General features: G+C 49.3%; 1 protein-coding gene across 3 annotated transcripts in view; it reads left to right on the top strand.

Annotated features, from left to right (window-relative positions):
- The window catches only part of LOC308355608 (carboxyl-terminal PDZ ligand of neuronal nitric oxide synthase protein-like), a 259,956-nt gene that overhangs the window by 58,429 nt on the left and 174,429 nt on the right, over positions 1-27,098 (top strand). For all 3 annotated transcript variants that reach the window (XM_080823936.1, XM_080823937.1, XM_080823938.1), the window contains exon 2: positions 14,023-14,094. In XM_080823936.1, coding sequence (XP_080680062.1) covers positions 14,023-14,094 — 72 coding nt within the window. The remainder of the gene's footprint in view (positions 1-14,022; positions 14,095-27,098) is intronic.

Genomic DNA, 27,098 nt, shown 5'->3' on the forward strand with positions numbered 1-27,098 from the left:
AAGTCACAGGAGAGGATCACGGCTGCCTGGGAGGAGGGTCGGATGCAGGGTACTTGGGACGATGAGGGAAGGGATCGAAAGCAAGAAGTGAGAGGTCGCCTGAGACGATCTTTGCCTTCCTGGTTCTTAGTAATAAGTGGTCTGTCTCTGCATTATTTCCTCTTTCAGAGGGAAAGTACACGATACCTCTATTTTCTCAGAAGAGCCGTGGTGTGCGGAACACAAGGCCTCTGGCTGCCGGGGACAGAGCAGAGTCTGAATCCTTGTGGAGACCAATTTTTGCTTGCCATAAAAAGGAGCACTTTCTCTCATAGCTGTTGTCCGAGGTAGTGAGCTCCTCCTCAGGAGTGCTCTTTAAGCATAGGCTGGTTCACGACATGGCAGGCATTTACAGAAGAGATTAAAATTCCAGGTGTTGGGGGCCTGGGTGCCTCAGTGGGTTAAAGCCTCTGTCTTCAGCTCAGGTCATGATCCCAGGGTCTTGGGATCAAGCCCCGCATCAGGCTCTCTGCTCAGCAGGGGGCCTGCTTCCTCCTCTCTCTCTGCCTGCTTCTCTGTCTACTTATGATCTCTGTCTGTCAAATAAATAAATTTAAAAAAAAATTCCAGGTGTGACTGGTCAGCATGGCTAAATGAACAAGTCTGGAAATGACAGATGTTGGAGAGGATGCAGAGAAAGGGGAACCCCCTTACACTGGTTGGTGGGAATGCAAGCTGGTGCGGCCACTCTGGAAAACAGTATGGAGGCTCCTCAAAAAGTTGACCATAGGGCTACCCTGCAACCCAGCAATTGTACTACTGGGTATTTACCCCAAAGATGCAAACGTAGTGATCCAAGGGGCACCTTCACCCCAGTGTTCATAGCAGCAGTGTCCACAATAGTCAAACTAGGGAAAGAGCCCAGATGTCCATTGACAGAGGAATGGATCAAATTGATGTGGTTTGTGTATACAATGGAATATTACTCAGACATCAAAAGGATTGAAATCTTGCCTTTTACTACAACGTGGATGGAACTAGAGTGTGTTATGCTAAGCAAAATAAGTCAAAGAAAGAAATATATGATTTCATTCACATGTGGAATTTAAGAAACAAAACAGCAGCATAGGGGAAGGGAGTGAAGAAAAGACGAAATCAGAGGGAGACAAGCCATAACAGACCTTAATCATAGGAAACAAACTGAGGATTGCTAGAGGGGAAGGAGGTTAGGGGATGGGGTAACTGGGGGATGGGCATTAAGGAGGGCACTTAATAGAATGAGCTCTGGGGATCACGTAAGACAGTTAAAGAACTCTACCTCTGAAGCTAATAATACACTATGTTAGTTAATTGAATATAAATTAAAAATAATTCCAGGTGTATGTGTGTGTGTGTTGGGGTGTGTGTGTTTGTTGGGCAACATGATCTGTGTTCCTTCCAACCCTGAAATCTACTTCCTTCTCTTAATCTCATCATGGCATAGCCTTTTTCTTTTTCTTTTTTTCTCCCCGCTTTTAGTCGTGGTCTTGAATATTGGAATTTCTTAGTTGCAAAATGTATAATACATCATTTTATCTTTTTTCTTGCTGTGTCTTTAAAAACCCATTCCTGCCTAGAAGATTAGTGCTGTTTGTGTTTTGGGATCACCTCTAGTGAGCCTGGTTCACGCAGGCAGTCCCTAAAATGTCATGGTGTTGAGACTCAGAGAAGTTTCAGCATGAGACAGAAATAATCTATTTTGTGAGCTGCTTTTTCGTTTTATGGCATCGGAGAGTAGGAATATGAGATGAGATTGCTGTACTCGTTCAATGTGGGGAAAAGGCATATTCTTTGGGGTGGGAAATATATCTTCTCGAATGAGAACTAAAATTCCGGACAGTTATAGCTCGCCTTTTCACTAGGAATGCTTTATCTGATGAATTTAAGCATCTAGATGATAGCAGTGCAGAAGGGCCCAGAAGAGCGTTTGAGCAGCTGGAGTGGCCCGGGAGGGTCATCGCCTTGCCTTCAAGAGCTCACTCAGAACCCAGCTGGGCTGTAATTGTCCCTTCCTGTCCACAGCAAATCAAAAGGACGACGGTCATTTCTCGTGGGTGTGTTTTTAAGATCACAGTTTTATTGAGATAAATTTACATGCCGTACAATTCACTGTGTTAAGTGTGTACGACACCGTGGTTTCAAGTATGTTCACACCGTGGTGCAGCCACCACCACTGTGGAATTGGAGACTGTTTCCATCCTCCCCAAAGGAAAACTGTCATTACTGATCCCCCAGTTCCTGGCAACGGCCGGTCTACTTCCTGTTTCTATGGATTTGCCTGTTTTGGGCATTTCCTATAATGTGGAGTCTTCTGTGACTCGCGGCTTTCACTTGACATCCTGGTGAATTTATTCATGCTGGAGCACGTATAAGCACTCCACTCCTTTTTATATGTAATAATAATAATAATAATAATAATACATGAACATGCCCCATTTTCTTTATGCATTCATCCATTGATAGACATTGTGGTGGCTGTTATGCAAAACGCGGCTGTGAGCCTTCATGGACAAGTTTTTGTGTGGCCTTAGGTCTTCATTTTTGGGGGGTACATACCTAGCATTGGAGTTGCTGGTTCCAATGTTAACTCTGTTTCACCTTTTGAGGAACAGCTAAACTGTTTTCCAAAGTGGCCACACTATTTAAAAAAAAAATTTTTTTATTAAAGATTTTTTTTTTAATTTATTTGACAGACAGAGATCACAAGTAGGCAGAGAGGCAGGCAGAGAGAGAGGGGGAAGCAGGCTCCCCGCTGAGCAGAGAGCCCGATGCGGGGATCGATCCCAGGACCCTGAGATCATGACCTGAGCTGAAGGCAGAGGCTTTAACCCGCTGAGCCACCTAGGCGCCCCTTAATTTTTATTTATTTATTTATTATTTATAGATACGTATGAGGATTCCATTTTCTCCATATCCTCATTAACACTCATTATTTTGGGGCTTATTTTGGCCATCCTGGTGGCTGTGAAGTGGATCTCATTGTAGTGTTGATTTGCAGTTCCCTAATGACTCATGATTCAGCGTTTCTTCATGTGCTTATTGGCCATTTATCTTTTGGGGGAGAACTGTCTCTTCATATCCTCTGTCCATTCTTTATGCAGGTTGTTTGTCTTTTATTGTTCTGAGAGTTATATTCTGGATAAAGTCCCTTCTCAGATATGACTTATAAATATTTTTCTCCCATTACGCCAGTTGTCGGTTGACTTTCTTGTTCAAAGAACACTTTGAAGCACAAGTGTTCTCAACTTTGATTAAGTCCAATTCATTTTTCTTCTGTTTGTGCATTCGGTGTCCTAAGAAATCATTGCCTGATCTAAGCTCATGATTTACTCCTGTGCTTTCTTCTAAGAATTTTGTAGCTTTAACGCTTAGATGTGTGATAGGTTTTGAGTTAATTTTACACAACAGTGTGTGATAAGAGTTGAACGTTACTCTTTTGCGTGTGGGTATTTAGTTGTCCCAGCACTGTTGTTGAAAAGACCATTTTTTTCCCTCCAGTGAATTGTCTTGACACTCTTGTCAAAAATCAGTTGGCCATAAATTTAAGGATTTATTTCTGGACTCTCAGTTTCATTCCATCGATTTATGTGTCCAGCTTTATATCAGTACCACACTATACTGATTTCCGTCGTTATGTAGTGATTTCTGAAATTGGGAAGTCTGAGTCCTACAACTTTGTTCTTTTCCAAGATCGTTTTGGTTATTATGGATCCCTTGGATTTCCATGTGAATTTTAGGATAGGCTTGTTGATTTCTGCAAGAAAAACCAGTTGGATTTTGTGATACTGTAATGCAATAAATATCTATTTGGTCTCTGCTTCCTGACCCAGACCTCCTAAAAACACTTGGAATCTCCTGAATGAGAAGCATGAGAAGAACATCTTTCATTGTTCATGAGAAGCCTCTCTCAACCTTACCTTGAGTTGATATTAATGAGGTGACTCTTAGTGGGCCCCTAGAACTTCAGCATGGGGCCTGATTGTGAGAGAGACACCAACCATGTAATTGGAAGGTTGGAACTTTGAGCCCCACTTCCTGACCTTAGGGGAGGGGAGAGAGGAGAGAGAGGCAGGAGATTGAGTTCAGTCTCAATGGCCAGTGACTTAATTATGCCTGTTAGTAGACCCTCCATAAAAACCCTAAACAATGGGTTTGGAGAGCTCCTAAGTTGGTTAACACATTGAGATGTTGGAAGGGAGGCCTGCCCAGAGAGGCTTCCTAGAGCTCTGTGCCCCTTCCCACATACCAGTGTCCCTCTTCATCTGGCTGTTCACTTGTATCCTTTATAATAATTTGGTAGTAGTAACTAAGTGTTTCCCTGAGTTCTATGAGCTATTAAAGCAAATTATTGGACCTGTGAGGGGATCATAGGAATCCCTGACTTAGAGATGGTTGGTTGGTTAGAAGTATGGGAGGCTCAGGAGTTCCGACCAGCATCAGAAGTGGGGGGCAGTTTTGTGGGGCTGAACTCTTAATCTGTGTGCATGTGCTAACTCTGGGTACTGAGTGTCAGAATCGGATTAAATTGTAGGGCACCTAGTTGGTGTTTGCAGAGAATCGGAGAATTAGTTGGTATGGAAAACCCACACGTTTGATGTTAGAAGTGCTAGTTTATAAATAGGTTTTATAGATATTAATGAAGAAATTGCATTGAATTTGTAGATCAGCTGGGGAGTGCTTCCATTTTCAATCTTCCAATCCATGAACATGGGAAGTCTTCCTGCTGATTTAGGTCTTGAATTTTGTGGAGGTGTTGATAAGCTTCAGTGTATAAGTCTTATGCTTCTCTTGTTTATTCCTAAGTATTCCTTTGGATGCTATTGTACATGGAATTGTTTTCTTAATTGCATTTTTTAAAAAGATTTTATTTATAAGCCAGAGAGAGAGAACATGTGCATGCACAAGCGCAGGGAGCAGCAGGCAGAGGGAGAAGCAGGCTCCCTGCTGAGCAGAGAGCCTGATGTGGGACTCAATCCCAGGACCCTGGGATCATGACCTGAGCCAAAGGCAGAGGCCCAACCCCCTGAGTCACCCAGGCAGGCGTCCCTCTTAATTTCATTTTAACTCCTTCACTGAATCTGTGTGTGTGTGTGTGTGTGTTTGTGTGTGTGTGTCTGTGTGTGTGTGTATTCCTTAGGATTTTTTATATCCCAAGATCATGTCATCTATGAATAGATAATTTGGCTACTTCTTTTCCAATCTGGATGCCTTTTATTTCTTTTCTCGCCTGATTGGCTGGCTAGAATTCCCAGATCATGTTGAATAGAAGTGATAAGGGCAGACCTCCTTGACCTGGTCCTGATCTTTGGGGAAAAACATTCACTCTTTCACCATTAAGCATGATGTTAGCTGTGGGTTCATTTATTGGTGTATTACCCTTTATTAGATGGAGGAAGTTTCCTACCGTTCATAGTTTGTTGGGTATTTTCATCATGAAAGGGTATTAGATTTTATCAAATACTTCTTGTCTCTTGGATTGATTGAATGGCCTTTGATCTTTATTTTATTAAGTGATATGTTAACTGTCCTGTGTTCAGCCAACCTTATATTCTTGGGATAAATCACACTTGGCCACCGTATATAATCCTTTTTATAGGTTGGTGGATTTGTCTTGCTAGTACTTTCTTGAGGATTTGGGACAGTTATTGTTAAAGGCAGAAGCATATATAGCCTGCTGTTACCATTCTTGCCACTAACAGTGTAGGAAGCATTCACTTCTAAAATCAGCCTCAAGGACTCAGAGGCATAATAGTAATCTGGAGCCTGTTCTCATTGCCGTAAGACTTACACAGTAAATGATATATTTAATGGTTATTCTGAATCCTGAAGAAATGTATTCAGTTACAGCTTACAGAATCTCCATTGTTGGGGCAGAGTATAATATATTTTAGGAAGATTCTACTCAAGACCATTCAAAATAGAGAAAAGTTGGGTATTTCCATGGGGTACCTGCCAGTTATCTGGAAATTTTGCTAGGTTGTGGGGTTTCATTCTGCGATGGTGGTAAATGATGAGTGGGTTAGAGAGCTTGCCTCCCCGCCTCCGGGGAGGTCATGGCTCAGTCAGTTGGGAGGGAGATGTGGCGAAGTATTTACCTCAAATGGCATCCACCCCCTGAGGTTCTGCGAGCCTGTGTGGTGGCCATTGCTGGTGCAGGGGTGGGGGTGTTTGTCAACTGTCCATGTGGCCCAGTGACACTGTCTTTCCTGGTGGTCACCCCTCCCCTCTTCACTCCTGTTTGCGCCTGAGGGACCAAGTTCTTGATTCCACCTTCCACTGACTCCATGACATGTTGGATCAACTTTTCCTTTGTCTGGTCATTAGTCTGTGAGAATCAAGAGGCAATTATTGTAAAGCTATAATTTCTGTGTCTTCAACGCCTTGTTGGCCCATAAAGCAAGAACATAATGACACAAAGAATATCCTGTCTTTATGGTTATGTGGTATTTTATGTGGTATTTTTTATGTGGTATTTTATTTATAAAAGAGCCTGATGCAGGGCTCGATCCCAAGACCCCAAGATCATGACCTGAGCTGAAGGCTGACGCTTTGCCGACTGAGCCACTCAGGGGCGCCAGTTATGTGGTATTTTAGAAACGATGGAACTTTCGTCTGTGTTATCTAATTTTGATTCCTAGGACACCCTGGACGTTGAGGCAGTTCAGATACTGGCTATGTTCCAAGGAGAAGACCAAGGCTTGGAGAAATCAAATACTTAGAATTCAGCTGGTGCAGAATGCTGGTGCTGCCCTGAGGTGAATGCCTTTGTTCTTTATGTGGAGAATCAGGAGACTTTTTCCAGCACCATCTCGAGGGTCTTCTCTGTTTCCACAGTTGCATTCCCAAAACCCTTGGAGGAATCTGAGAGTGAGCCCTTGTCCTTTTACCCTTGCCCTGCGGTGATTCCTTGGTTTGTTTTTGAGCTCGAGACCATTCGGGTGCCTGTGCACAGGCCTCTTCATCCAGCCCCACCGGAGTTCAATGTCACGGACCAGGCCTTGGTGGGGCGCTGACTGTGCTCACCCCGCTGCCGTATCCGGGGTGCGGGAGGGTGCAGTAGCGGGACGCACGTCGATTCTGATCCTGCCACTCAGCTGGGATTTGATTCTCTCTGAGCCCAGTTTTGCCTTCTGTAAAACGAATGTTTGGATCAAATGGCCCTTGATGGCCACTTTAGCTCTGTCCTTGGGGTCTGACTGTTCCTCTAATCTCGTGGTATTTTTGTTCATCTTCCCGTTCCTGGTTTACCTGGTTGTTTTATAGCGGGTGACTTAGTTATCCTGTAGCCGGGGTCCGTGTTTCACTTGGCTGTCACCGTGTCCCCCCCTTGTCCTTTTTTATCCCCCCAGAGGAGAAGTAACCCAGGGGCCAAGGAAGCCTCCCAGATGGGCAGGGCAGAACGTGCTTCCTGGCCTCCGCCGCTCGCCTGCGAGCCAGATTTTCATGTGGCGCTGAGGCTTTCATTTGGGAGCTGGTGGTTGAAAGCGCAGAACATTTTTTTCTGTCTTACGGCTTTTTCTCTCCCCTTTGCCTAGATCCCTCAGATCCTTATAATAAAGAGAAATAATGAGGCCAACCCATCTAAGCTTTTGCTAATGGACTAAAAGAACCCAAAAGAGCCTCTCCATGGGCTTGCTGGATGGTTCAGTCCGACCCGCTGTCCCTTTAGAGAGGCACATGGCATTAGCATAAAGACAAGTCACCATGATGATTTTGCACCCAGCCCGGTTCGTGTGAGGAGCGGGAAGGATTCTGCTGTGATCTCCGGCACATTCATCGGCCCCCGCTGAGCCCCTGATCAATAGTGACACAGTCACATCAGATGGCCCTCAAATAGTACTTCCTTTTTTGGATGGGCTGGGAGAGAGAGGAAGAAATATAAATGCCTCTTTCCTCTTAGACTACAAATAAATAAAGACGTGGTGTGCAGCTGCATTTCAAGCATTTTGGAAGCTTTTCTGGTTGAGTGTGTGTGTGTGTGTATAGGGAGAGGAGGGGTGGGGAGACCCTGCCCCCAAGGCTTCTGCCTCATTGCTGTCAGCGGTGAGTACACTGGTAAATATCTGTATGGGTACTTCGAACCCCCTGTGCCCCCCCACCCCTGTGCATCTCCCACCTGGGGACCACAGAGCAGGCCTTAGAAGTGGGGCGGGTGACACCCCGAGGCGACATTTTTCCTCCCCTCCCCCAGAGTGGTTAGTAGAAGGTCATTGGCTGAGTGTGCGCCCTGGAATCTGGGGCCGCCGCCTGCCGTTAATGCTGCTTTGTTCGATGCTAAATGAGGCGAGAACTTTCACCCAGGTCACATTCATAATCCCGCTCGGCGGGGACGCTCAGCTGTGCACCAGGAGCCGATTCTGAGGCCTCGGGAGAACTTTCCCGTTGGAGCGGCGGCGCCAGCCTGGAGCGGGGCACGGGGGCTGCTGGGCCCCGGCCCTGCCCTGGGCCACCTGTGACTTGGGCAGGCCCCCTAAACGGTGCGGGCTGTGCTTGCCCCCTCCTGCGCTCGGCAGATGCTTGAGTCTGACTCCGCCAGGCCCTGGTCTGAGGGCTGGGGAGACAGAGACGGGGGCGGAGAGGGCAAGGTCCTGGCCCTCCAGGAGCTCCCATTCTCCTGGGGAAGGCCGATGACGACCGTGTGGCTGAGGCACAGCCCGTAACCGCAGACCACGTAAAATGCTGGCAAGGAAACCAAAGGGCGAATGGGAAAAAGAGCAACTTGGGCGGGTCATAGTGGCGGACGTGTGGGAAGGCCTAGCAGGACACCGCGCGACGTCCTTTGTACATGATCCTCTTTAACTGTTCTTTTGTGACGGCTGCTTCTTTTTTTTTTTTTTTTTTTTAAAGATTTTGTTTATTTATTTGACAGAGAGAGATCACAAGTAGGCAGAGAGAGAGGAAGGGAAGCAGGCTCCCTGCCTAGCAGAGAGCCCGATGTGGGTCTCGATCCCAGGACCCTGGGATCATGACCTGAGCCGAAGGCAGAGGCTTTAACCCACTGAGCCACCCGGGTGCCCCTTGTGACGGCTTCTTGAACGTGCTTCCTAAGGTTCATTTTAAGGGAGCTCTGCTTCTGTGATTCTAAGTTTTTATTTTTAAAAAATTTTTAAAAAGATTTTATTTGGCAGAGAGCACGAACAGGGGAGAGGGGCAGAGGGAGAGGGAGAAGCAGACTCTCCAGTGAGCAGGGGGCCTGATAGGCAGCTTGATCCCAGGACCCACAGACCATGACCCGAGCCGAAGGCAAGCAAGGCGGATGCTTAACCGACTGAGCCACGCCGGCGCCCCTGATTCTAAGTTTTTAGAAGGTATCAGGACAGGATTGGTTAAAGGGCTAGTTCAGACGGGCCCTCACTGGTGGTTTCTAGATTCCCGCAGGGTATCAAACTGCTTGGGCGTGTTTTTGAAAAGAGGACACAGTAGGGCCAGGAAACCAGGGGGGCGGGGGGGATGTTGGAAGGTAGGCAAGGGGACAGGGCAGAAGCCAAGCTGGGTTGGGACCCGAAAGGAGAGCGTTGGCCCAGATGCAGACAAGGAGGCCAGAAGCCGGGAGATCTCGCCCTTCCTCTGCGTTCTGCTCTCTGCTTTGGGCCTCCTTGTCCTTCTCTGAGAGGAGTGGCTTCCTCCTGAATCTCATGTGGCATTTGCCGTGGGCTGAGGCTGTTTAACTGAGTGGTTTTCAGAAGATCAGAGGTGGGAAGGCAGAATGTAGAGACCTTTACATTGTACCCCTTTACGGGGGCCCTTTTCCTTTGCCCCCCGAAAAGGTGGCCCTGTGGCCTTTCCCCATGGCCTTGCCCGTGCTGGCCGGGCAGTAGGGCTTCAACAGCCCTTTGATGCAAGATCCAGCTATTCTCCTTGGAAGAGTGTTCACTTTCGTTCTCCATGATGGTGGATGTGGCTGGTCTTAAATCCCGAACCTGCCACTCCTGGGGTGGACAGCTGCCACCTTCTCCTGGGCTCCTTGGAATCTCCCATGCACATGTGTTGTTTGGAGGTCACCCGCGGACCCGGCTTGGGTTGACCTCTGGAGGTCACCCTGCAGTACCCCCTTCTGTTGGGGATTTGTGCCCCCCACTTTCCTGTTGCCCTGGCTATCCCATCTCTGGCGTCCAGACTGCCCAGGCTGTCTGTCTGGGCTCCTGGGCCCCAGCTCCAGCCAGTGGTTCTGTGCAAATGACACAAACCGAGCCTCGTGTAGGGCAGTCGCCTCCTTTCAGGGATGATTCCCTGCCAAGCCCTGCCTGTTCTCTCCAGTGCCTTCAAGCTTATTTTTATGACTTCAAGTAACAGACTTCATGTTTTAGGGTTACAGAAAAGTTGGGAGGCAAGGACAGAGTTCCTATATACCCTTTACTGCCTCAACACCCCCATGCACTCTCCCCCCGTACACACATGGTTTTCCCTCTTAGCATCTTGCATTAGGGGGTTGCTTTGGGGACGTTTGAGTCAATACTGATATGTTACACGTTAAGATTAATTAACATCCTAGTTGGTTTTTCAGTTCATTCCTTGTACACTCTCTGCAAAGTTTTTTTTTGTTTGTTTAATTTTTTTTTGTTTTGTTTTTTGTTTTTTTTTTAAATAATCTTGCCCAGACTTCCTATTTATTGCTTGTCAGAGGCCTCGTCTGGTGGTACATTTCCTCCAGCATTATCAGAGGCAGGATCACCTGATATTTATTTTTGATGCAAAATCAGTTTTGTGTGTGTGATCCTTTTTTTTTCTTGGTGTCTGGAAACAGTTGGCAGAAACCTTGTAAACTAAAGGGCGCTCCTGAAGAAGGTGCTGGCACAACATCTAGCCAGTCCACGGTGGCTGTCAGGTCTCATGGCTGTTTAGTGTCGTGGGTCGCGCCCCAGGAGACCCTGCGCACCAAGTAGTCTATCAGTGTCTCTCGGAGTTAATCTCCTGAACGTGGAAACGAGAAAATGAATGTAATTTTGGGAGGTATTAATCTAGCACCAGGGCTGAGGTCGTCTAGAAACTCACAAAAAATATCTGAAGTCCTACGGGTTAACCTTGTTTGCAGCCGCCTCCTGCTTATCTGGAAGATGAAGCCGCAGATAAAACCAACACAGGTGATCGCGTATCTTGATTGCCCACTACAAATTGCATCTTCCTTCTAGGCCTTTTTTCCCCCCCGGATGCTCATGAACAAGAAGTAGGCCTGGATATTTTAAAACTCCTTTATTCTCTCTTTAAGCTGTGTGGTAGATGTTCTGAATAGCAGCCCTGTGAGATGCCCCGCAGCAGGGATTCCTACAGAATCCTAACCGAAGTCCTCCCCAATGCCAGGTGGCTACGAGTCGGCCGGCAGAAAGGGCTGATGTACTTCACGTCCTGGTAAGCCAGGAGCTGCGGTGCTGCCGGAAGAGCGTCTGGCTTGGGTCCAGCTCAGGTGCTGGCACGGAAATTAGGGAAGTTCCTGGAGTCACAGTGAGGGGATCACACAGGCCGGGGCGGCTGACAGGAGGAAGGGGGCCACAGCCTCTGATGTCGGAACACCGGTCAGAGGCCAGGGCTCAGGCCTCTCCTGGCCCTTCTCGGAGCACAGGGGGTGGGTGTGTTCCTTCTGGGAGGATTCCGGTCAGGTGGACGTGAGTCACCAGTGACAAGGAAGTCCTGTACGTGGCCACATGTCAGTGCTCTGCAAGGGATCTGGGGGGCCTTGCGGGAGGCCTCCGTGGGAGGGCAGTGGGAGCCACGCCAGGGGCTCTGGTGGGCCTCTTCATAGCCGTTGGCAGCAGGTGTGTGGGGAACTTAAGAGGATAAGGCAAGCAGGTTTGCGCTGGAGAGTGCTCACTCTGACCCTCGTGGGGAGCAGTGTGGAGGGGCTCTGGGGACAGTGGAGGGGACACTGCGTAGATGAAGCCAGAAGGAAGGGTTCTGTGGGATGAGGCAGCCGCAGTGTGGGAGGGGGAAAGGAGGAGCTCGTTCCAGGATGACCCCCCAGGTTTCAGGCTTGAATAACCCGACTGGTGGATATTCTGGGGGCTGTTAATCAAGGTGGAGAAACCCAGGTGAGGAGCACAGTGCGGGGGGTGGTGGTGGTGTGGGGAGGAGAAAGAACACAAGTTTCCCTTCTGGAAACGATTGCTCTGATTTTCAGGCATGGAGCCAGCCTGCCTCTGCTGTCACAGGAGCCTCGACACCCCGTTTCCTGCAGGAGAGGCAGATAAAGGGGATGGCATCTCTGAGCGAGAACCCATCACGGTGTGTCAGCCTTTGGCTGAAGGCAGGCTTTTGCCTGATGGCTACAGGAGGTGACAGAAGTGCGGATCTTGAAAGGTTGTTAGCTCAGCAGGTAGACGAGGTCCAGGCCTGGGAGCCAACTTTCCAAAGTAGCGTGGGAAGGCCCTGTCCCGTTCGCCCTAGAAATGATGGCGATTAAAAGGAAACCCAAGCTATGGTTCTGGTCCACACCCCGTCACAAGCTAGAGAGTCACACTAACAATGTGAGTCACAACGCAGAACCACGGTACCAGGGGAGCAGGGGAGGGTCACAGAGCCCACTCTTTGGGGCAAAACCAGGCCGGAAGTCAACACTGCCGTACGTGCGAGTATGGCCTCAGGACCTCCATGTCAAGCATGAAGCATGAGCACCTCCACAACGGACTCCAGTCCATCAGGGTCTCGATCTTGAGACAGAGGGAGTGCAGGACCCAGTCCGAGCCCAGACCTACCTGCTCCAAATTTCAGAAAGAACCTTCCCTTCCTGTGATGACAGGAAATAGGGGATGACTGTCCTCTTAGCTTCTATTAATGCGGTCTTTGCTTAGGTAGACTTCTAAGTTATCTGGGGGCTGTTCATTCCTAGGACATCCCCCAGGCTATTTTCTATCATTTGAATGTCAAAAGGGAAGGCGGACCCAATAGGTCAGTATGGCTGTGTGAGAAACAGATATCTCTTGCTTAAAAAATGTCCTCCCTCTTGTCTTGTTTCCTCCTACTGAGGGAGGATCTCAAGATTTTCTGTACTTCTGATCTAGCAATCCTACTCATCCAAGTCCAGCCTGCAGAGCGCCTTGGATGAGCTCTGGGGTCTGTAGATGACGGGATCGTGGACTCAGTGTGGTTACTAGTGAGAGGGGAGGTGTCTGCCAGTCGGTGAGCCTTCACGGGTTATGTGGCGACAAAAATGCCCAAGTTGTATTTAGAGTAAAAAAAAAAAAAAACAAAAACCCAACATGCAGAACAATATGAAGAGTGTGCCTTTTTTACATAAAACAGATTCCTTTGTGTCTGTGAATGTATCTGTCCATCAGCACACACAGAGATGAATGTTAAACTATCAAGGGGAGTGGGGGGGAGGGCTTTATTCTTTTGCCCTGTGTATTTCTGCTTTATTTGAATAGTGTACTGGGAGGAAGTATCCATATATTAAACATTGACCTGAATGTCATTGGGTCTTAAAAATAACTCAAAAGTTTTAGGTTAAAAAATTGTTTCAGAAGATTACATTTTTAAATAAAATATAATTAGGGTGTTCCTTTCCTCCAGTTGGGAACTTAGTCAAGTGTGTGAGGTCTTTGGAACATTCAGGGCTAACTCACTGAAGTGCCATTCATTGAAAAAAAAAGCATATATTCCTCTTTTTTTTTCATGGAGGGGGGGCTTTAATATAAGCAAAGCATATTTGTATAAGAGATTTATATCTTCTCTCGTTGGATCTTTCCCTAAATGCCATTTTACCGATGAGGCTAGGCAAAGTACCTCGCCCCAAAGACGTGGTGGGAGGTTGATCACAGGTCTTTCTGGTTTAGGAGGCTCCTCGGTGGGACATTGGGATCCGTTTCACTTCTGATCAAGAGCCGGGTGAAGCAGGGCTTTCTTGTTCAGGGGCTTTTTATAACTTTAGGAGTCATCCCCGAACAAGACACCCCTTTGGCTCTTTCCTCCTCTGCAAAATAGGGAGCTCAGCTGGATGTCCTTCTGCTAACATTCTGTGACCGGGGACCCTTGCTATCCTCTTCTCACCGAGTGCTTGCTTCCTCCCTGCAGTACGTCGGAAGCCTGGATGTGCCAAGGCCCAATAGCCGAGTGGAGATCGTGGCTGCCATGCGCCGGATCCGGGTGAGTGGCTGGAGAGGGGCTGTGAGGGGTCAGAGCTCCAGCATCTTCACTGTCGGCCCTGTAGATGGTGCTGGGGGAATCAGAGTGGACAGCTACACCCACTGCAAACCCCAGACCCCTCTCCCTGTACCCTCCAGGGAGGCCGTTCTGAGCTGGGTGGTTGATCTTGATTTAAAGGCCAAGGTTAAGATGGATGTGATGGTGGGAGGGGCGCTCTTCTCCCCCCTCTCTCCTGGCCTGTTGCTTCTGGAACCGAGATGCACATATCTTGAGGATGTGTGGGGTCTCCTGGGGACTGAGCGAGAATGGCAAGGATCTTTGTTTATTCAGCTTTTAGGGAAAATGTTTGATAATTAGTTGTTAATTGGTTCAAAACATTTAAGAAGTGAAGCGATTTATTGTGGTATATAAGAAGGTCGACTTGAATTTTTAAGGACAAATTGTGGGATTTCAGCAAAATTCTGTGGTCAGTTGCTTTAGGCTCTGAAAATGTGTACATTCTCTTCTGGAATTTTGGGGATCTTCTAGCAGCGTCTGGTAAACATTCTGGACTGTTGTTTTTTGACTCTGGTGCACAGATGAGAGCTTGAACAAGAATTAAGTTGTCTTCTGAGCACAGTGAAGGAATTTGTCCGTCTGCTCTGCATTGAAATAGAAGCTACTTTAAAGTTGTACATTTCGAAGGGAGGATGGGGATTGGTTGAGTGGAATTGCAGGACTTCTTAGAGAAAATGGGTGTTGGAGGTGGTGGGATCAGTCATCTCAGATGCAGCCTGGTTTGGGCTCTTTGTCTCCAGAAGAATCTACTAGGTAAATAGAAAACCCATAGCAGATGTTGGGCACATCAGTTGGCTTCCTGCCAGTTTTACTTCTGCCAATTCATCTCATCCACAGAAATCTCAGCTCAATGACAGCAATTTGGGGAAGAAAATTAGTATGTTTGCTCCTGTTTCTCTAAGTAGTTCATTAGCTTATTAAACTTACTTTTTGGGGCACGTGGGTGGCTCAGTCGATGAGGCATCTGGCTCTTGGTCTCAGCTCAGGTCTTGATCTCAGAGTCGTGAGTTCAAGCTTCGTGTTGGGCTCCTTGCTGGGTGTGGAGCCTGCTTTATAAAAAGAAAAAATTAGGGGTTGGGGGAGGGGGTAACAGGGTGATGGGTATTAAGGCGGATACATGTTGTGATGAGCATTGGGTGTTGTGCGTAGCTGACAAATCATCGAATGCTTCATCAAAAACTAATGTACTACACAGTGGCTAACTGAACATTAAAAAAAGTTAAGTGATATAGTAAGCAATAATAATAATTAAATCTAAAAAAATCAAAATAACCTTTTCACTGCCTTGATCCTCCCGTCTTCTGGCATTTTTTTTTATTAAGTTGAATCTGTCAAAACTATGAAAAACAGCAGTGCCCTTTCTCATGGATGTGGGAGTGAGTTGCTTCAAGCCCTTTCACATGGGTTCACTCCACATTCACAGCAAGCTGTGGTGTAGGGGTCTTGTTACCCTTGTTTTTTAGATTAAACGGAAGCTTGGAGAGGTGGTGAGGCGTCCCAGGGCCCGGGAAGTGGTGGGTGTGTGGCCGGAGTGCAGTTCCTCACTCGGTCTCAAGAGGCCACGTGAGATCCTCCGTCCCTGTGGCCAGGCTTGCCCTTCAGCACATCCCCAGGCCTCTCCTCTTTCCTTCCTCGGCCTTCCCACTCAGGTAGGGAGTGCAGCGGCCTTGGCTAGGGGGTGTCGGGTGGGGATTCCCCATGCTGGGGGGCCTACTGCTCTCACGAGCTTGGCACTGTTGCAGCCGTCAGGCCCGGACCTGGGACTGGCCGTCCTTGGCGTTTCACCAAAAACGTCCCTCTTTCCTTCCTATTCAGCTAAGATACAGGAAATATGTTGGAAAAATACCCTTATCATTATTAGAGTCGTATCTCTGTTAATATTAGCTGTCAGGAGTAATACTGTGTGTCAAGTGCTTCAGTTGGCCTTTTAGGATGGAAATAACTTTTTATCTATTATTTGCCACTACTCTAGACAAGGTGAGGATGTTATCACATGTTGTAGGTGAGGAAACAAGAGTTTTGGGCTCAGTAAGTGGTTCTAGGTCAAGTTGCCATCAGGAGGCGGAGCTGGGACTCGCACCCAGCACGGCGCTGCCTCCCCTGTGGCCCGGCCCTTGGACTCGGGTTTGGGTGATGGTGCGCCCAGTTGGTGAACCAAAGGGTTGGGATGTGGGACTTCCCTAATGAGGGAGTCCACGGCAGAAATACCATTTCGGGGGCGCCTGGGTGGCTCAGTGGGTTAAAGCCGCTGCCTTCGGCTCAGGTCATGATCCCAGGGTCCTGGGATCGAGTCCCACATCGGGCTCTCTGCTCAGCAGCAAGCCTGCTTCCTCCCTTCTCTCTCTGCCTGCCTCTCTGCCTACTTGTGATCTGTCTGTCAAATAAATAAATAAAATCTTTAAAAAAAAAAAAAAAAGAAATACCATTTCGTAGAAGGAACAGAGTGTGCCTGTGCAGAAAACCTCTCCTCAAAGCGGGGGTGTCCGCTAGAACTGGTCACGCCCTGGGAGCTGGGGACCCGCAGGGCTGGAGTGGCCCTGTCTCCTCTGCCCCGGCATCCGTTAGCCCGCGCGGCCGTGTGCCAGGAGCTCCCGTCCCTGTGACCCGCTTCTAGTGCTTAATGAGCGAGCGGCTCATTCAGTTAGAGGGAGAGCTCCGTGGGCCAGAAGGCTGCTCGGTCTGGCTGGCCGGGCCCTTGTGTAGGCAGAACGCCGCAACAGCAAGCACTCTGGGTGTGTGTTTTACCCCGAAACCCCCAATTCACTGCTCGGTCCAGGCTGCTGTTTTCTCTGCCTCTCTCCCTTTCAAAAGAGCTGTTTTGGCTGTAATTACAGTCATCGAGAACCAAGGCCTGGGATTTCTGTGTAAAGGACTGTTCCGGACTTTCTTTGTATGTGGAATGGTGCCAAGTCAACGCTGGGCAGGACACTTCGGGGTTTAGGTGGCTGGACGCTCATGCAGACTCGAAGACGCAGGCCTCCCAGCGCAGAGGGCCCGTCCTCCAAGAAGCCGCCGTGAGAAGGATCGCGGTGTCTTACATCTGGGGGCCTTGCCAAGCCTTTTATGTGCCCCTCTCCCTGATCTCTTGGGAGCTCTGCATGGGACGGGGGATGGGGCAGTGCAGATAGAAGCCCGTGGAAGGAGAAGTGACTGGCCTGAGGGGGGCCATGTTCGGCCTCAGGCCTGGGGCTGCAGCAGGTGTATGGATGGGCCCCTCCTCCCTCCTCAGTTCCCCTCGACTGCACTGAATATGTGTTCTTCGTCGTCTTCTTTCCCGCCCCCCCTCCCCCAATTTCTCATTTGTTCTCTAACTGTATAGATTTTCTTTTAAAATTCTTGGTACCTGTTCTGGGTGTTTTTTTTTTTTTTTTTCCTTCTCCTTTCGTAATGTGCTTTCAAGATTTTTAAACTGATGTTTAAACCATTTTTAAATGTAGAGTTCGGTAGTGTCATTCACATCATGCCACGGATCCTTCTAAAACTTCTTCCTCTTGTAAAACAAACTCTGTATGAAACGCTAGTTCCCTTTCCCTCTTCCCCCAGCCCTTGGCAACCACCTTTATACTCCGGTCTCTCTGATTTTGGCTGCTTAGATACCTCATAAATGGAATCCTACTGTATTTGTCATTTTGTGACTGGCTTGATTCATTTCGCATAATATCCTGGAGGTTCATCTGTGCTGTGGCATGTGACAGGATTTCCTTCCTTTATGAGACCGTGTAGTAGTCAATTGTATGTGTATAATTAACGCGTTTTCTTTATTCGTCCTTCTGTTGATGGACACTTGGGTCTCTTCTCCCTTTTGGCTGTTGCAAATAATGCCACAATGAGCATGAATGTGCAAATATCTTTGAGATCCTGCTTTGAATTCTTTTGGATCTATACCCAGATGTGGGAGGGCTGCATCGTATGGCAATTCTATTTTTAATGTTTCATATTATCTTCCATAATGGTTGTATAATTTAAAATTCCCACCCATGGTCCACAAGGGCTTCAAGATTTTTCTTTTTTTTTTTTTTTGAATAACGTGTGCCTTCTTGGTGCTGGATCTTTAAATAGATGGGCTTTCCTTTTCTGGAAGGGGTATGTCGGGGTGGGAACCACTAAGCCCGGGGGTCCCTGGGCGGGGGTTGTCAGGAGGCAGAACATGCACTCGCGGTGGGTTACCAGGCTGCCTCCTGTCATAGAGACTTCCTGGCTGAACTTGCCCATGCCAGGGCCCGGGGGTTCCTTGTACTGCACTTCCGAGGACTGGATTTGGGGTTCTGAATGGCTGTACTTCAGTGTGACACCGTCCTGGGTATGGGGTGGCATGTATGCGGGTGACTCATCAGGACTGAGCCGAGTAGACCGCTTGCTGTCCACCAGCGGGACGTTCGTGCGTCGGCTTGTTCCTCCGTCCTGCAGGTATTTCCTGAGCTCCGTACACTTCGCCAACGTCCGAATCTTCCTCTGGTGCTGGCATTTGGCCATGGACGAGACAAGCACACGAATAACTAAGTTATTAGGCGAGGGGCAAGAGGTTAGGAAGTGTATAACTGGAGATCTAGCCCAGTTTGGGGAGACAGGGTGGCCTTGTGGGCTCCCGAGATGGAATCCGGGATTAGCAGACGCTGCAGCCGGATGACACCCCCCTCCCCCGCCCAGCTAAGGATGTCACAGCTCAGGGAGGACTTGCAGCCTTGAGGGAGCACGTCCCCTCACAGCTCCCTCCGGGCCCCAAGCGCCTCACTTCCTGCCTGACCATCACTGCAGACTCCGGGAGTTTTTCCTGAGTGACTTGGAACAGAGTTCTTTAAGTCCGGCCTGTCCCGCACTTAAGGGCCACGGAATCCTGGCACGGTCTTCGTTGTTTGGCGGGGGGACCGGGACTGCGGCTTCTCCGTCTGTCCCTTGGGTGTTCCCGAGGGGACAGTGAGGCCCACACAGGAGGAGGACCCGGGTCTTCGGACGCCCAGTACCTCCCACCGCTGCAGAGTGAGGCCTGGGGAGGTCACTGAGTAGTGTTTGCTTTTTTGTTTTCTTCATACCGCTTCTGGGAGTTTCCACTGATGGGGAATGAGGGTGAATTCTGGGGCGCTCTGGGGGTCCTTCTGAGTTGGAAGGAGCAGTCACGGGTAGCCGTGGTTTTGTGGTCTCTCACTGCCTTCTTTGCTCATTTAGGATGTGCCCCTTTGCCCCAGGCCGTGGGGACCCTGGTCTGTCCCCTCTGTGGTCTGTCTTACTCAAGCTTCAGTTTCTCCCCTATTCTGTGTGCTGTTGGTGCTGTAACCAGTCATCACAGATTGGTTTAAAACCACATGGAGTCATTAGCTGATGGTCCTGGAGGTCATTGTGCAGGACAGTCTTCCCATCTTGTGATTCTTAATCACATCTGCAGTGTCCTTTTTGCCACATGCAGTAATAGTCCCAGGTTCCGGGAGTTAGCGTTGGACATCACTGGGGGCCTGTTCCACCAACCCCACGTGCCTTGCCTGTAGCCTACAAAAAAGAAGCATGTGAGGGAGCCCAGACCAAACCCGGGCGGCCTTCTGATTCCGGCCCTGATCCTTTCCCTCACCCGTCCAGCTGCCTGGGCGGGGATTCCCATGTTATCCTCTGATCCCTGGAACCACCTGGGCAAGAGGGAAGTTCATACTCTCCAGAAGCAAGCACAGGCTGATTGTCCTGCTTGTGTCTACCAACGATCCCGGTGTCTGAGCAGGTGCCATCTGGAAGAAGAAGAGAAGAGGGGAGGGGATACTGGCCACCCTCCCCCAGCTGTGCAGGCAAAGTGGAGGGAAGTTCTGTGTGAGCCCAGGGTTGGTTTGGTTCCAACTGGGGCTGCTTGGTTGCAGGTTTCTGGTGGAAGGGGAAGGTCGATCCAGCCTGCTGGCCTTGCCTCACGGTACCTGCGTGCGTAGAAGGGAATGCAGCAGGCAAATATTTGCTATGATTTGCATGTCTTTTGTTCCCAACATGATCACCAGCCAGTCCCTGTCCCTGCACTTTTTGGTTTCCCGGGGAAAGCAGCGCTGTGCAGTTAGAGCCCTCAATGAGGACTAATGAGAGTTGGGTTCTGAGTCTTGTTGGAAGGTGTAAACATTCAGTTCATCTCCGCTTCCTGGTTTATAAAAGGGAGAGGATCATACTTCTTGTCTCGCTGGTGCTGTTGTCATATCTGGGGTGATGCATGAAAAGATACTTTGTAAGCCACAAAGGGGTGTTTATATTCATCTGTATAATTTCTGTACCTTCTTTGGGTTTCAAAGCATTGTGCAAACACAGATCAGTACCCCGAGAGACACCACGCTGCTTCGTGGAAGTCCTTTTAATGGCCAGCGTCTTCTTGTAGATTTCAGTGCAAACCTCACTTCCTCCGGGAGGCCTCTCCAGCCCCCAACAGGTCATTTTGTCCCTTCCTGCGTTCTTGGGCACCTCACCCCTCCCTTTGCTGCACTCAAGTGACTTTGCAGTCTGTCCGCAAGACAGCCTGTGCTCAGTGGACTTTTGTTGAGTGACTGAGAAAATTAATCTTCGTTGATAACCATGTGAGCATCCAGCAGTGAAATCCAGTGAGGTTTCGCCGAGGGGGTGCCAGGAAGGAGGAATGCTCTGGGCTCCAGCATGTGGAGAGCCGGGCTGGGCTTGAGCGTGGCACCTGCTGTTCTGTTACTTCCTCACCTTTGGAACCTTTTGTAGCTTCTAGAAGGGGAGCCTTCTAGAACGGAAGAAGGGGAGAGGCATCTTGCTGGACCTTTGGTGTGGGAGAGGGGACAGACAGCTGTCCTTGTGGCCAAAGACTGGATTTCTGGCTGTGAAAAAACCAGGGGATGGATCCCTGCTGTAGAAACGTGGCACAGCCTCCCGGAAGCTAGAGCAGCCTGGACCTGAAGCTGTGTGTATGCTTGTGTCCAGATGCGCTCAGAGGTGGTTGGTCCTTCTTTGTGGCTCCTCCGGCTGTGGGCTGAATTAAACCTCTGGTCATGCTGCAAACACCTTTCACAGGTGTCCAGGATGGGATCATAGATTTCTGTCTAGTGGTGACTTGATTTCTCAGATGTGGCCGCTCAGGAGTGGTGTGGCTCCGTGGTCTTGAACAGAATGGGCTGGTGCCCAGGAAGTGGCCAAGCCCTCCCCTCTCCCGCAGGCCGCTTCTGGTATTACTGACTCTTCCAGAACTTTTTCTCAAGGGATAACAACCCCAACATGAAGCGACCCGGGGTGCTGCTGTCTTGGGAGAACATCCTGGTCCTGGGCGGGCTGGCGGGCTGTGTGGGGCAGCCTCAGCCCTTGGGAGGGCCTCCTGTCCCTGCTGCCTTTCCTTCCCCACCGCCGGTCAGCCATAGCACCCCATCCCCCCCCCCCCCAACGCGTAACACTCTCCCTGCGTGGTTTCCCGGAGCATCACATGTTCCATTGTCAGTAATTCTTCTCCTTCTCAAGTTCAGGGCTGGCTAGTCTACCTCGGAACAGCTTAGGTGGCAACGCAGAACCTCTCTGGTTACCTTGGGATGGCCCTGTTATCCCCCCCCAGCTTCCATAACCCGTGACTGTTAATGTAGGGGCTTAACACACTCTGGTTCAATGTTTTAAAGATCAGGAGGTCAAAAATTTTGAAATGGGGCTTAAATCAAGGGGTTGACATGGTTGTTTTCCTTCTTGAGGCCCCAGGAGAGAATCTGTGCCCTTGCTTTTCCAGCTTTTAGAGGCCACCTGAATTCCTGAGCCCTGGACCCCTTCCATTTCCCGGGCCAGCAGTCCTGGCCTTTGACCTCTGCTCCGACCCTCCTGCCTTCCTCCTTCCCTCACCGGGACCCTCGTCAGTACACAGGCCTCTCCATCTTGTGCTCCCGTGACCATCCAGGTTAATCTCCCCGTCTCAGAGCCTGTGATTGAAAGACTGGGCAGAGCCCCCTTTGCCGTGCAAGGGTAACACACTCACAGGGTTTGGAGGTCAGGTCGGGGACCTCATGGGGTGGGGGTGTCCCTGTTCTACCTCCCAGCATAGGATCAGAGTGTTAGACTTGTAGCAGGGTTGGAAGGATTCCACCCCTTGACTGAGGTGCTCTAGTGGGGGCCGGGACACCATCTGCTCAAATCCTGTCCTTCTGTTTGCCGCCTGAATGACGGCGCAAGTGTCTTACCCCGTTGGGCTTTGTTAATCACCAGTAAAACTGGGATGTCGTGTTGGCAGATGCATCTCATGGGTATATCTATGCCTGCAAAGCACTGAGCAAAGCCTGTCGCATGAGGGTTGTGCTCCATAAATCATAGTTCCTTCCCCTCCTTTTCTTTTTTTAAAGGTTTATTTATTTTAGAGCGGTGCGGGGAGGGGTAGTGGGAGAGAGAGAGAGGGAAGGAGGGAAGGAAGGAAGGAGGGAGGGAGGGAGGGAGAGAATCTCAAGCAGACTCCCCTCGGAGCACAGAGCAGTGTGGGGCTTGATCCCAGGACCCTGAGATCACAACCTGAGCCAAAATCAAGGGTCAGATGCTCAACCGACTGTGCCACCCGGGCGCCCCTTCCCCTCCTTCCTAACTAGTATGTATCGGGCGGGGACACTGGGGAGCTGGCAAAGGGTCAAGGTTCGCTATTACAGACCTCATCAGCTTCGGGCATCAGTTGCTTTTTTTCCTTCATCTGTAGATGAAGGCTTCTCAGAAGGGTTTCCATGGCACTCTTGGATTCTGTAAGTGTGCTCTCCGGGGTCGGAGAATCCTCTGGAAGAATTTTTAAAATTTGGTGTTTCCATTTGGTCCTAGTGAAGTCACCCAGGCGTGTTCCAGGCTGTCCGAGGGCCGCCCCCTGCCCCTGTGCGGTGAACGGATTCACTGTCTGCAGTGGTGTTTGTCTGCTGGAGCTGGCCCCAAGTCTTCCTCCGTGATTGTCACGCACCGCGGCGAAAGAAAAGTTCATCCTCCGTCTGTAACGGATTGCACGAGAGCAGGGACAGATGACGGAGCTGGGCAGGAGTCTGGACAGCGGGAAGGGGCAGAAAGTGGGTTTGGTGGGTGGAGCTTGGGGCCGAGGGCAGGGTGCTGCACAGCCGTTCTCGCTGGGCCCGGGTGGAGCTGTTTGCTGCTGCTGTTCTGGGGCCTGTTCTGGTTAATTCTAGCAACTCCTCTGATGAGTTGGCACCTGGACCATCCTGGTGGTCACGATGCGGAGTATCACGCTGAATATGCGTGCGCCAAAGTTAAGAGAACTGTGGGGCAAGGTGGTCAGTGCTAGGGTTTCAGTGGAATAACAAGGTCTTCTCTGACCCGAGCAGCTTCCCTTTGAATTTATTTAGGGGTCCACTTTGTGTTTAATTTAGAAATTTGTATCAGACCTGGATGCATGAGTACGTTCTATCTTGTTTTAGGCCATACGTGTGAAATCATGTTGCAACAAACCTGATTTGTCAGGGCTCGTTTTGGTAGTGACTTGATGGATACTTAATTCGCATACCCTACAAATCACCTGTTTCGGGGACGTAATTCATCGGTGTTCAGTCTGTTCCTAGTGTTGGGCAACCGTTACCGCAGTCGGGTTTAGAGCATTTTCATCACCCCAAAAAGAAATTATGCCCTTCTCCGTCTCTCAGTCTCTCCCCTGAGATCCCCAGCCCTAGGCAACCACTAATCTACTTTCTGTCTTTGTGGATTTGTCTGGTCTGGACACTTCCTAGAAATGGCATCCTACGACACAACAGCCTTTTATCCTGGCTTCTTTGATTTCACATCATGTTTACAAGCTTCATTTACGTTGTGGCATGGATCAGCATTTCATTTCTTTTTATTCCCAAATAATATTCCCTAGTATGGATATAGCACAAATCACGTACTCATTCAAACACTGAATGTTTGCGAGAACATTTCTTGTTTTCTCTAAAGGGGGGGCCGGACTTTATTGAACTTCAGAGAACATTTGGTGTGGCTTGAGCAGTATGTGATGGGTGGGCTACAGCTGTCTTCTCAGCCAGAGGAAGAACAAATCATTGCTTTCTTAGGGGAACTGGGGCGAGGTGCTCTCATCAAGATGAGGAATGGTGTGCCGAGAGCTGAACCTAATTTTTTTCCTGTATTCATTAAAAAAAAAAAAATTATTGACTCCTTTTATGAGTCAGTATTATTTTAGGTGCTGGGGACACTGCAGTCTACAAAACAAAGGCCTTGTCTGCCTGGAGTTTCATTCTGGTAGTTGGAATTGGAGGTAGGGGAGGAGGCCATTTACATAGTGTATCACGTGTGAATTCTCTGCAGGAAGACAGAGCAGAAAAATAGGATAGATAGTGTCAGGGGAGAGGGGGTGGGTGCTATTTTATATGGAGTGTTGGAAAAGCCCTCTGCATTATGGAGACCTTTGAATTGCAAGAGATGTGAATATGGAAGGGAGGGAGGACCATGTGAATGTCTGGAGGAAGATACCCAGACTGGTGGGGGGGCAGTAAGTGCAAAGGCCCTGGGGCAGGAATGGGCTTTGCAGGTTCAAGGAATAGCAAGAAGGTCAGTGTGTCCGGAGACTCAGGGGTCCCAAGTAGGGATGGTAGATCACACCTCATGAGAATCTGGTTCACTTAGTACCTACTAAAGTCCTGCCCACACGTGAGGAAATGCATTTATCTTTCCCCTGAACCTATACTGGACTAAAGTCATTCTGTACGAGAAGCTTTGGTTCTGCTCCTAAGGCGAGCGATTCGGAAATGAGTTTAAAACTGGAGCAGGACTGCTAAATACATTCCCCATCAGCAGAGGAGTTAGGAAGACTCAGTTATCTTCAAAGCCAAATGCCCTTTTGCTTTGAAAGAAGCTGTCTTGATTACAGCTGTTTGTGCTCAAGAGTAAGAAATAATTTAATCGTGTTTCCGCAGGAGCATTTGAATATTGCCCAGCCCAGCCCCCAGATTCTTGCATGACCCACTTAGTGCCCCAAGCGGCAGTGTTTCTCCACCACACCGGGAGGTTAGGAAGAACCCCACTTCATTGCTGCGACACCGGCCAGTCTTTGGGGACCCATTTGTTCAGGTTTCTGCCATTAGTAGCTGAGCAGCCGCTCCTCGTTTTGAGGACTTCTGTGGATTTTTAAGTATCTGTAATCCTTATCATTTTAACCATTTGTAAGTGTACAACTCAGTGGCATTAAATATGTTCATAATTCTAAGGACGCCTGGGTGGCTTAGTCCGTTAAGCATCTGCTTAGATCATGATCCCAGGGTTCTGGGATCGAGTCCTGCATCGGACTCCTTGCCCAGCGAGCAGCCTGCTTCTCCCTCTGCCTGCCGCTCCCTCTGTGCTCGCTCTCTCTGACAAATAAATAAAATCTTAAAGATGTTCACAATTCTGTGCCCATCAGCACTATCTATATCCAAAACCTTCTCATGGTCCCCACCGTGAGCCTTGTGCCCACTAAACAATAATCACCTCTTTTCGCTTGGCCCCTGGTAGCCTCTATTCTGCCCACTGTCTCTACGATTTTGTCTTTCCCAGAATCCTCCTGTAAGGAGAATCTCCTACAACATTTGCCTTTCTCTGATGTATTTCACTAAGTATGCTGTTTTCAGGAACCATCCATAGTGTAACTTAAGTCCAATATCGGCCCTTTTAATTGAGTAGCACACTGTTCTGTGATGTCTTGTGCTCAGCACATCACGCAGGCTGTAGTGTGTGACTGTTTCCTCTTTGGATCCTGAACCATGTGCTCAAGGATGGGGATGTGCAGCTCGGTTCACTGAGGACCTGAGTTGCTTGCAGGGGGACCCCTGACACCCCTATGGAGCGGCCCGATCCGTTCCTTAGGAGTGCTTCCTAGTTAAGTCCGTGTTCATGTCCATTGTTCTCTAATTTAAGTCTCCAGGAACTCCATAAAAAGCAAGTCTTACCCTTGCTTTATAGATAAGGGTCCCCAAATGGGAAGTAACTCACTCAAACTAATGACACCACTGTTGTCCTTATCAGTAATGACCAAATTTGGATAAAGACTGTGCTGTGTGCTGTGTCACGGTGTCAGGCTCCAGCAAAGAGCTTTGTGAGTGTCCCGTGACTTGGTCCTCTCCGCAACTCCGCGCATAGGCATGGTCATGGTCCCATTTTACAGATGAGGAAACCAAGGCCCAGAGGCTCACTCGCTTGTCCTGAGTCACAGGGCTGGGAAGGGGTGAATCTGGGATTCTGTCCAGAGCTTGGATGTGGTGTGGCTGTGTTGTCAGAACCAGCACGAGTCTGCAGCCCACTTACTCCGGGCTCAGATGTCCTCCAAGGACCTGCTGCCGGGCCCCGTGTTACCAAACGTCAGTCTGGGCCACGTCCTCTGTGTCCCTGATGGTGCCTTTCTTCAGCCTGGGAACTCTGCCAGACAGTGTACAGCACTGGCTATAAATAAGGCCATATTTGATTTTTATAAACTTCTCTTTAGAGTTTGAGACCCATACGTCCTGACTGACACCCCCACTTGGATGTCCCAGAGGCACCTTCAATTCAATATGTCAAAAATGGAATTCGTCATTCCCACAGTCTCTTCTCTTTGCTGTGAACCCTCTCCCCTGAGTCTGTTTTCCTCCTCACATTTGCTTATCTCCCTGCAGGCATCTTATCGGTGCAGGAATGGAAGCCAGAAACCTCAGGGTCACCTTACTGACGCGTCAGTCACCCCTACTGATGCGGCCTCTCAAATATTGCTCAAACGTGTGTCTCCTGTGAACCCCTACCCGGGGAGGAGGGCCATATCCTGTCACCGCACACCCCGTCACAGGAGCCCCCTCTGCACGGTGGCCGTGCCCTTGGCTGGACCACACCCTCCCCGTCTCCCGCACGAGGGCCCAGTTCCTCTGTCTGAAGGCAGGTCTGCAGGAATTGTCCCGCTCAGAACCTTTTGGTGATGGTTCATCGCCTGTGGGCTGGAGTCTGAAGTCCGTGCGAGACACACGGGGTTCTGTGGGGACCCTCAGGCCACGGGGGGGGGGGTCCTGTTGGGGCTCCCCCCTGCTCTG

This window comes from Martes martes (assembly GCF_963455335.1).
Source record: "Martes martes genome assembly, chromosome: 15".
NCBI lineage: Eukaryota > Metazoa > Chordata > Mammalia > Carnivora > Mustelidae > Martes > Martes martes.